An 11388-nucleotide genomic window follows, 5' to 3' on the forward strand; every position below is an offset into this window, starting at 1 on the left:
CTGTAATGTGCTGCACTATTATTATCTATTATTTTTATTTATTAAATGCCCTTCACCCTGAAGTCCCAGTTCAAAATAGAACACTAAAACCATTTAAAACAACATGCAATCACGTTGGCCACTGTACTGTACATAGTGCTGCTACTATTGCATATTTTTTTCAACACAACGTGCTTTAATCAGAATGGCCTTTCAGATATCTGCTTTCACCAGTCCGCACAGAGCTTTTAGGAGTGATCAGCTTACTGCCACAATGGCAAACCAGGATTTCAAATACTCATAAGCCGTGTATCAACTGTGCCAATTGCTGCTGGTTCAACCATTATAGCAGGATCAGCATGCAAGGGAGCAGAATTCCTCACCAATAGTATATAAAAAAATACAAATACAAAGGTCAACTGTTTAAGGGTGGAAAAGTACAGCCCAAGGTATAATATCATATAGAGAGAAAGATCAAGCTCTCTCTGCCATTAAAACTTCCACTATCAGCTACATAGTCTCCCTCCATCAGAGGCACAGAACTCATGGCACCATGACTCATACACGGCTCAAAGGGAATTTGGGGAATCAAAGGGAATGCATGCAAACTGCTTCTGGTTTTTGTCCAAATCCTGCTCAGCTTAACCCTCCCACTGAAATCAACGGGACTTAAATGCGCTCACTATGTGCCCTAAGTTTTCTCTTGAGTAAGAGACACTAGTGAGTCTCTCGTGGGTCTCTCATAGTAGACAGCCAATGAAACAACCCCATGCACACAAAAACCTCCCAATTACTGTACTGACATTTCAACCACTACTATAGGAAATGGAGAAAAAGGGCAGTAGTAAAGAGAAGAGCAGAAAATATGATAAACCCCTGAGGGCACGATGCAATGCAACCTCTCAATTTTTTTAAAAAATGGCTTTCAATTTGGATTTCTGCACTTACTGCTACACTGAATTCATAAGGATTTCCCACCTTGAGATGAACACTCAAATAATTATACTAGAAGTACAAGAATAAAAAGATCCATTGTTACTACTACTACTACTACTACTACTAATAATAATAATAATAATATTGAAGTGTTTAGGGTTTTGTTACTAAACAGCAGTTAAAAACAACAACCCAATAATAAGCTGTTAAGTTGTAGGGGTTTTTTTCACCTCAATCTTAGGAGAAATAGGGCATTGTCTTTTACTGAGTCAACCCATTGATTTACGTCGTTCAGTATTGCCTCTGCATGATTTCACACAGTGGTATCTCCCCACCCTATAGTGGCCATGCTGGGGATTAGAGCTGGGGCCTTCAGCTGGGTGGGACCACTGAGCTAGCTCCCCCTTCCCCAACCTTATATATTTATTTACAACAATGATGTGATATGGACAATAGAAGGATGCTACAAGTTGACAGGCCTATGCGAGGTAGCCATTCATTTTGATGCTTGCTCTGTACTGCTTTTAAATGTTTTTATGTTGCTGTTTTGTGAACGGGTGGTATATAAATACTTTTATAAAAAAGATAAATGGCTATAAAGAACCCATGAGGTATCATGGTCAAGAGTGTTGACCTGGGAGTCCCTGATTCACATGTTCATCCATTCATTCTCTCTATCAAGCTAATGTACCTTGCAGGATTGATGCAACAATCAAATGAGGTTGTAGAGAATCATGCACACTACTTTGAGCTTTTTGGAGGAAAAAGTGGGATGTAAAAATAATAAATAAATTGAAGTGTCAATGTCTACTGTAGTTAAAATGATCTGTGTAAGAACTTTGTGCTTTAACCACTCTCTGGCGAACTGAAGGTGAGAAAGAAAGAACACTTATAATGTGAAACTCTATCCTCAGGTGACTATTTTGATACACCTATGGAAGCAACTTCTTGGGAGAAACATCTGCTTCTTGGAAGAAAAGCAATGACAAACCTATACAGCATCTTAAAAAGCAGAGACATCACCTTGCCAACAAAGGTCCGTATAGTTAAAGCTATGGTTTTCCCAGTAGCGATGTATGGAAGTGAGAGCTGGACCATAAAGAAGGCTGATTGCCGAAGAATGGATGCTTTTGAATTATGGTGCTGGAGGAGACTCTTGAGAGTCCCATGGACTGCAAGAAGATCAAACCTCTCCATTCTTAAGGAAATCAGCCCTGAGTGCTCACTGGAAGGACAGATCGTGAAGCTGAGGCTCCAATACTTTGGCCACCTCATGAGAAGAGAAGACTCCCTGGAAAAGACCCTGATGTTGGGAAAGATGGAGGGCACAAGGAGAAGGGGACGACAGAGGACAAAATGTTCTTGAAGTGTTCTCGAAGCTACCAGCAACAAAATGTTCTCGACAGTATTCTCTAAGCTACCAGCATGAGTTTGACCAAATTGTGGGAGGCAGTGGAAGACAGGAGTGCCTGGCGTGCGCTGGCCCATGGGGTCACGAAGAGTCGGACATGACTAAACGACTAAACAACAACAACAACAACATGGAAGCAACTATTCTAATGGCCCATCTTATATAATCTTATATAAAGATTTGCTCTTCCAGGGTTTTTCTCCATAGTTTTCCAGCCTGTGGGTGTGTTCTACTGGGGAATGATATACAAGGCAGTGAAGGTGAAAGGGTGAGAGCAAGCTTAAGTGGTGGAACTTGGAGAACTCTACAAACCAACTCATGAGTTCATTATGGTTGCGTCAGCCAACGGAAATTGAACACACATCCCCCTCTTTTTCTCCATGCCTTCATCATTGATTTAGTCACTAGGGAGTGTTGAAATCCCTAAAGATAATGAACTAAGAACGGTGACCTTTCAACTTAATACCTCCTTTCCTATGCCTTCCCTTTTTCCCCCTTCAGTGCTGCCCACTGTTATGGGAAGGAAGCAGCCACAAAAGGATTTTACCAAAGCACTCAGATTGGCCAGAGAAAAATCAGTCTAGGAAGTACGGCTTACATCAAAGGGGCAGCAGTATCAAAGCCATACAGAAGAACACGAAGGGGAGCAGCAACCACAATCCAACTCAACATTATGAATAGCCAAAGCTTGTTTAATTGGAAGTTGCTGGTAGTATCCAAGAAAGGACATATGAATGGTGCAAGGCTGCAATTGGAAGGGCACAAATCAGACCTGGTGAAAGAGGCATAAAGAGTTGTCATGAGAACTTGGGTGCTTGACACAAGCCTCTTGTGTGCAGGTATTACATAGCTGGTTATAGAGAATCGGGCATGGTAGCCTCACGGTTAAACAAGCATTGCCTGTCAAACACCTAGTCTTAACATGTAACAAGTTTCTCTTAGCTATCGCTCTTTTAGCATTCAAGGGTGGTGGTTACTATCAGGTATGTTCAGCATGGACTGAAATCAAAGAAACAAATCGGCTGCCCTTGTTCTTGGGAAGCAATAAGCTGCTCCCCAAAAAGCAGCTTATTGAATGAATAAGTTACCAAATGGATAAATTGCAGTGACCAAATCCAAAGCCCCATTTTCAAGGGTGGCTGGTTCACCCCAAAATAAAAGAATAGTTTTCAGTAAAGCTGAACTTTTATTAGTGCCTACATTTCACCCAAGACCATTTCAGCTTAACACTAAAACAAGACAACAGGGAGAGAAGCCCTTTTGAAAATCCAGTCTCAAAGAGGGATTGTCACTTTGGAAACCACAATGGTGCACTTATGTCACTTGGAGCATAGGCCACTTCACACAACCCATTCTGTGTTTGGCCAGGTGCCCCAGGCACACAATTTGGGCTGCACTATGCCAGTTACCAACAAACAAGGTCAACTGAATAAGGCATCAGCATCAACATTTCAGGCACCCTGGCATCCAGGTAGCCCCTCATGCATGCATACCCTCCTCCTCACCAGTATGGTAACTGCCTGCTTCCTTTTCTGGTTTAAAATTTTCTGGTTTACCCTGTTCTACACTGTTCTTTAGATGTTCTACACCAGGCACATCCAAGAGATAGATCATGATCTACCGGTAGATCACTGGACATCTGTGGTAGATCCCTGGTAGATCACTGGCTCCCCCCCCCCCGATAGAAGCTCAACATTTTCTCCCTGCTCCCCCCAAAAACGGGGCTTTCCTCCTCCCTAAAAAAGAGCTCAACGACTTTGACCTGAACCCCCAGTTTTTAACTCTGTGAGTAGATCGCAGTCACTTGGGAGTTGGCCACCGCTGTTCTACACAAACTTGCAAGCCAAAACATGGGTGGGTTGATTGTTAGCTGGAGATTGCAAGCAGCTAAAGCTTTGACTCTTCAGAATACGTAAACCTATATCCAAATTCAACCATAAAACAGAAACATAAGCCAAAATGGTTTCTGCCATGCTAATTTTTCACTTATGTGAGTCAAGTGTCTTCGACTGCAAATGTATGAATTTAATCCTTCTTAATCTTACACAGAGGAAGGGCGCCAGGTGAACTGGCATCTCAACTTCTTCCCGACTCAGCACGAGCCACAATGGTCCCTGCTGCTAAGGTTTGTCTTAAGACTTTCTTCGCACACTGGGGAAGGTTTCAAATTCCACTTGCTTTCCAACTCCTATGGTTGCCCTTGCAGGATTTACAACAGGCCTGGGACACAGGGAAGTAAAAGCTCACTTGCTCCCCACCCCACCCCAACCTTTAGCAAATCCTCTCTTGCAACTGGTCTCCCCTCCATCCCAAATGTCCACAGTTGTTAAGCACTTTGCAAAGCGCAAGCCACTTTGAACAGCGGTACACTTTTGCCATCCACATTCCTAGAAAATTCTTGGCCTTGGGTGCATGTGGCCTCTCAGTCAGGCCCCAGTTTAAGCAGACATTTACTTTGACATAAGCCTGTAATAATTGTTTATCCTTAACACACCCTTCTTTCCCACCCACATTCCTTCAAACAATTTGCGGACTTATTCACACCTATATTCTCAACATTCAACACTCTCCATTTAGGGTTGGGTAACAGAGGCACTTTTCCCAAAGTGTTGCACATGGTATTACAGAACAGAAGCATTGTTGTGCCTGGTGTGTAGACTCAACCTTTCTCTGTTCCCAGTTCTTATTGATTTGCTACACACCACAATGCCTGTATCACACCACCTTCGGCTCCCATAAAAAATATTTACTGTCTGTCCCCAAAGTAGTGTACACCTGCACATCTGTTTTGAAATGGTTTGGAAGAATACCAGATCCAAACCTTCAAGTAAATATGCATAGAAGCATTTGTAGCAGGCTGATCCCTGAATATTCCTGGCAGTCCACACCAAAGAACAGAATCTGCCCAACGAAGTTTGTGCTATCAAAGCAGAGCGAAAGGTGTTGCCTCTGTATTTTAGGGTTTATTTAAAAGCCCAGTTCACATTTAACACAAAACCAAGGTTTAGGATTGTAAATATAAGCCACAGCAAGTCTCAGGATTGTGTATTCCCATCTTCTCATCCACAGAGGAGTTCAGAAGCTTCAGCTTACTTTTAAATTAATCACAGTTTACCATTACATCGAAAACCTAAACTGTGGTTAATGAAAACAAGCCAACTTCATGAACTCAGATTTATCATAGTTTGTCCAGGAAAGTTAAATCATAAACAAAAGTTTCTGAATTTTCATTGTGGCCATGCCAGAGGCACCAGTCCAAGACTCTAGGCTTGTTCTTGGAAAGCTAAACTATGGGTTAACATTAATTTTAACTATGGTTTGTCCGAAACAACCCAACTTCAAGCTATGGTTTATGAAGCTGGCTACAAAATTAAGATTAACCATAGTTTAAAGTTTAGATGTCGTGTTTAAACTACTGATAACTGAAACTGGGGGAAAGCTGCCAATCTCCTCCTAAGGCTAGCTAAATTCCTCATAATAAACCATAGAGTCTGAATGAAATTAACGTGGAATAAATTAGCTGCAACTTACTTGCCTGGTCACTTTCCAGGGGATTTAAGCAAAACTAACTTTCCCTACGGGACGTGGGTGGTGCTGTGGTCTAAACCACAGAGCCTAGGGTTGCCGATCAGAAGGTGGGTGGTTCGAATCCCCACAACGGGGTGAGCTCTGTTGTTCAGTCCCTGCTCCTGCCCAGTTAGCAGTTCGAAAGCACGTCAGGTGCAAGTAGATAAATAGGTACCACTCCGGTGGGAAGGTAAACGGCATTTCCGTGTCCTGCTCTGGTTTGCCAGAAGTGGTTTAGTCATGTTGGCCACATGACCCAGAAGTTGTCTGCGGACAAACGCCGGCTCCCTCAGCCAGTAAAGCAAGATGAGTGCTGCAACCCCAGAGTCATCCGCGACTGGACCCAATGGTCAGGGGTACCTTTACCTTTCTTTCCCTACATTTGGGCTCGATGTTTACAGCAGGGTTGGGGCACCTCCATCCCAGGGACCAAACACAGGCATTCAGGCTTCAGGCCTCTCCCCAAGCCACACTCCGTTCTGGCTCTACTATCACCTCTTCGAGTGCTTTTGTATGACCAGAATGTGTCCTTGAACTTGTGGTGATTCCTCTTGCTTGCTCAATGGGAGGGCGTGTGTTGTGTTTAGAAACCTTTGATTTTATTTCCCACATGGCTAGAAAACCTACTGTACTAAGACTCATATTCATTGCCCTGCACACATTTTGCCTTCAGACCTACCCTCCGGGGTGGACTCTGGTCTTTCTCAAGTTTCTGTGGCACCTTGTGCAAGACTAAAATTCAGCACTCCTGCCTCTCACCTTCCGTTCTGGCTCAATTCACTGCCTCATATGCGCGATGCCCTGCAGCAGCCTGAAGGCTTGGCGCCCAGTTTGGTGGAACTGCTCACTCCAAAATCTACCTCTACGCCCAACACTAGCATGTAGGGAATGCTGCCCTAGTGTGAAGAAAAAGGTTCCCCAGCCCTGGTTCAGATGCTGCATTTGTGCTAGACTAGCAAAAATGTCAGTGCCTGCCAACTGCCTGTACTGTTCTTTTATAAGTCATTAAACTATGAGTGGAGATACCTGGCAAGCCAAGGTAAAACTCTAGAGGACTTGCTTATACTTACTAGAGAAGTACTTTGAGAAAATGCAAAGATCCCTCTTAACAGTCAAACGTTTTCAGCACAAAGAAGCAACTCCCAAAAAAAGCCAATCATAGAATTGTAAGGGACCGCTCAGATCACCTAGTCCAATCCCCTGCAATGCAGGAATCTTTTGCCCAAAGTTGTGCAACAACCGTCAGATTAAGAGTCTCATGCTCTTGCCAGCTGAGCTACCTAAATTCTCTCATTTATGTATCTTTTTTTATAGCTGATCCAGTGAAAACACAGAACTCCGAATTCTGAGCAAGGGAGGAAAAAGAAAAGGTGCTTAGAAAAGGGCAGACCAACTGTGCTGCTCTGAAAAGCGGGTTTGCTTCACAGATATTGAGTTGTAGATGTGGAAGCCACGTAACACAATAGTTATGGAATGAAGAGGAATATTCGTAGTTGGGTCTCTGGCCATGAACTCAACTGGCGGTAACCTTAAGGCGGGCTACTATGCCTCAGTCCCCACAGATAATAACAACACTGGGCCAACCTTACAGGGTTGTTGTAAGAAAATGAACATTAGGTGCTCCAAGCACTACACACACACACACACACACACACACACACACACAACACCACACTATTAATTAGTAGCATGAAATAGGCCAATGTGTTTTCTCCAACACAGGTTTTCTGCTATTATTTTCTAAAAAACCTGGAATTCTTTTGTACGCCTGGCAAAAAAGAATGCATTTCAGCGGCCAATCACATTTGTGTTCAGGGCCAGTCTCAATCAGAGGTTGGCATTACTGGGCAACTGCTGAGTCCCATGCCCCAAAATGGGGCCCACTGCCAAATCCAAGAGGCCCCCCCACCGGCTCTGCTGCCCCTCCTCCTCATGGACGCTTCCTGATCACCTGGCCCATCTAAGCAAGTGAGCAAGAAGAAAGCTTCCTCTCACTTTGCCCTCTCCTGGAAAGTTGCAGGGACTGTGCCCAAAGGGGCAGGAAAAGCAGAGAGTATGGGGGTGGCATCTTGACCAAGAACTGCCGCCCCAAAAAACACCCAACCGTGAAGCCAGGATTGTCTAAATTTCAACATTTTCAAAAGATAAGTGCTTACACTTTCCCCCACTACAATCAACAAGTCTTTATTGTTATTTTTTTACTTTAAGCCAATGTTTAACTTTGACCGGATCGCAATATTATTATTTTTTGGCAAATGGGCACCCTCAACTTGAGAAAACAGAAGTTGTTTTTTTATGGAGAGGGAAGCAGCGAGCACCCACTGCATTCAAGCATACTAATAAAGCACATAAATCAGAGTTTTGTTGTAAGTTTGAGCACGTTGGGTCTAACCGTAAAATGAATGGGCCACAATTTACCCAGCAGTAACCACTTGCTAACCGTGTGTGTGTGTGTGTGTGTGTGTGTGTGTGTGTGTGTGTTGTCCTGCCAAACGTGGACAGAATCTTACTGCCCCCTTTACAACACTAGAATTCTGATCAGCTATTTAAGTGCTGTACGACTTCCACTTAGCAGAGCAGCTCACACACCAAGCTTAACAAACAGCTGAGAAGTTACCTCTTGGCAGATGGTTTGTCTGTACACAGTCAATGGAGGTGGGGGCGAAAAGAAGAGTAATTGCATCCCTCCTTAAAACTGGAAGGTGGCACAGCCATTCCGTCCAGAGTCACTAAAAAGGTCTGCTAAATTCAATGCTCCTTTCAGAAGTCCACATTATGAAGCGCAGAGCAAACATGTGCTCTGTGAGTGTGCAAACAGCCACAAAAAACACACTTGCGAGAGACACTTCCTCCCCCGACCTTTTGTGTGCCTGCCCCATTAACTGAGAATCAATCCACCAACCTCAAGTCAACTTGGGAGATAACAAAAGAGGAAGGAGGAGGGGAGATTTCGAGATTTCTAGCCCACACTGGCGGCGGAGCCAGCCAAAAGTTGTGCGCTGTGATAAATAATTGCAAAGCCAGGATATATATTTCCCCCCCACCTTCTTCCTTCATCCTGTAACAGCCCACCTGAGAGAAAAGTCCCATCGTGGTCCACGGGGCTTACTCCCAGGAAAGAAGGCACAGGATTGAATCCTCAAGTTGCGCGCTCTCCACGATGCAAAGATTCGCGCGTGTTTCGTGTTATAAACAGGTCGCCAGCAGGTCCCGGGGCGGGTTACAATAATTTAAAGCTCATCATTACAAAACACTTAAAACAAATTGCAGCCACAGTAGTAACAATGCAAGATGCGGCCATATGGAAAGTAGAAATCAGGAAGCCTCCGATGAAAATACTGTACCTGGATGGTCTGGTTGGGGTCCCCTCCCGCTACCGGCCCGCCCACGAGTTTGCAATACAAATCCTCCACGGCTCTGGGGGTCTTGGCGCCGGAGTCTTCCTCGCCGCAGGTCGCGGTGGCCGAGATCTTGGTCCCCTCGGCCAGGTTGAAGTAAGGTGGGTGCAGGCTGTGGCCGTTCACGTCCGCGTGGAAGGAGACCGGCTGCCCTTCCGAGCCAGAGGGCACGGTCGCGGCCAGCAGCAGCAGCACCAGCGGCGGCGGCACCACTGGCGGCGCGCAGCGGCTCTTCCCCGGCGCCCTCGCCATTTTTTCGCGTTTGGCAATAAAGCTAAAAAAGAAAGGAGAAATCCCAGAGGGAATTGGGATCGGGGGAAATGGGAAGGAGCAACTAGTGTTTCCCCTGCAGAGCCATGGCTGAGGATCAAAGGGCTAAAGGTCCCCAAAGCCGAGGAGAAAAGGAGACAGCGGCGGCGGCGGCAGGACGCAAAGGGAAAAGTTTCCCGGCTGCGGCGGTTTCCAAGCAAGTAGCAACGAGGCTGCGCAATCGACGCATCAACCTGCAGCTGGAGCCTCACCAACTTGGCGACTTGGAGAGAGAGGCGCACCGTTTCGCCCCAGGAGGAGGGGATATAGCGGGATCCGAGGCGGGTAGGGGTGGGTGGGATCGACGGGGGGAGCGGAGGAGGAGGAGGAGGAGGAGGAGGAGTGGCCGCCGCGCGGGGATTATTCATGCTCTGATTCTGCCCATTGTTTTGGCCGCCCTCGCGGCTCCCCTCCGGGGTTAACCCGTTCGCGCGCCGGCCCAGAGCAACGTGGGAAGCGAACAATAAAAGGCCCCGGGGTTGGGGGGGGGGGGCGGTCGCTCCGCGCCGCGTAAAGCAAAAGCCTGCAGGATGATGACTGATTTCTTTTTTAAAAACGCTCCCCCCACGCCCCAAGGCACTTTCCCAAGCGGCTGTGAAAATACGCAAAGTTCCCTTGAGATCCTATATCTGCAATTACGCGGGAGAAAGCCGCACTGAAGTCAGCGGGGCGTAGGGCCACCCCCTGCATAGGATCGGGTGCAAGGGTGCGATCCTCTGCAGGCGCGATTACTCGGGAGTAAATCTTAACTTTAGTTTTTCCCGTTTTTAAACGATGCGCGTAGGATCCCGCTGCCCTATACAAAGCGAGGAGAGCGAGCCCTCCTGAACTCGATGGGCTTACTCCTGAGTAAACTCGCGAAGGGATTGAACGCTTCCTAAGTATCCTGGCATGCTACTGTGTAGGTCCGATTGTGTTGTTACTAAAGAAGAGAGCAGAACAGAGCATTAAAAAATAGCAAAAGTTCTGTGGCCAAAATAAGCAAAAGCCCATTTGTAAAAACATATATATACTCATAGGACTCGACCCTATCTGTGGTTAGCTGGAAACAAGTCCCATTTTGTACCAAGGAATTTACTTCCAAATAAGGTCAAAGTCCTCTTTATGCGCACTTACTTAGAGCTTGGGAGTAAGCCCCCTTGAGTTCAGTGAGACCTTTGGGTAAACCGTGCAAAAGAATTCACACTGCACCTGTGTATCTGTTGCCAATAGTAAAGGTAAAGGTACCCCTGCCCATACGGGCCAGTCTTGCCAGACTCTAGGGTTGTGCGCTCATCTCACTCTATAGGCCGGGAGCCAGCGCTGTCCGCAGACACTTCCGGGTCACGTGGCCAGCGTGACAAGCTGCATCTGGCGAGCCAGCGCAGCACACGGAACGCCGTTTACCTTCCCGCTGGTAAGCGGTCCCTATTTATCTACTTGCACCCGGGGGTGCTTTCGAACTGCTAGGTTGGCAGGCGCTGGGACCGAACGACGGGAGCACACCCCGCCACAGGGATTCGAACCGCCAACCTTTCGATCGGCAAGTCCTAGGCGCTGAGGCTTTAACCCACAGCGCCACCCGCGTCCCTCATCTGTTGCCAATAGTCCCATTCTATTCTGGGATGGCCCCTTCATGGATCACTGCCTTGCCGTGGCGAAGGGGCTTGAATAACTCAGAGAAGCTATGAGCTATGCCATGCAGGGCCACCCAAGATGGACAGGTCATAGTGGAGAGTTTTGACCAAACGTGATCCACCTGGAGCAGGAACCGGCAAGCCACTCCAGTATCCCTGCCAAGAAAACTCC

The 11388-nt window shown here is 46.4% G+C and overlaps 1 protein-coding gene across 2 annotated transcripts in view; it reads right to left on the bottom strand.

Annotated features, from left to right (window-relative positions):
• The window catches only part of LAMA5 (laminin subunit alpha 5), a 209382-nt gene extending 199509 nt beyond the window's left edge, over positions 1-9873 (bottom strand). For both annotated transcript variants that reach the window (XM_077929358.1, XM_077929357.1), the window contains exon 1: positions 9238-9873. In XM_077929358.1, the coding sequence (XP_077785484.1) occupies positions 9238-9543 (306 nt within the window). In that variant the 5' untranslated portion in view covers positions 9544-9873. The remainder of the gene's footprint in view (positions 1-9237) is intronic.
• Between the last annotated feature and the right edge of the window lie 1515 nt (positions 9874-11388).

Source organism: Podarcis muralis, chromosome 5 (assembly GCF_964188315.1).
Source record: "Podarcis muralis chromosome 5, rPodMur119.hap1.1, whole genome shotgun sequence".
In the NCBI taxonomy this organism is placed as follows: domain Eukaryota; kingdom Metazoa; phylum Chordata; class Lepidosauria; order Squamata; family Lacertidae; genus Podarcis; species Podarcis muralis.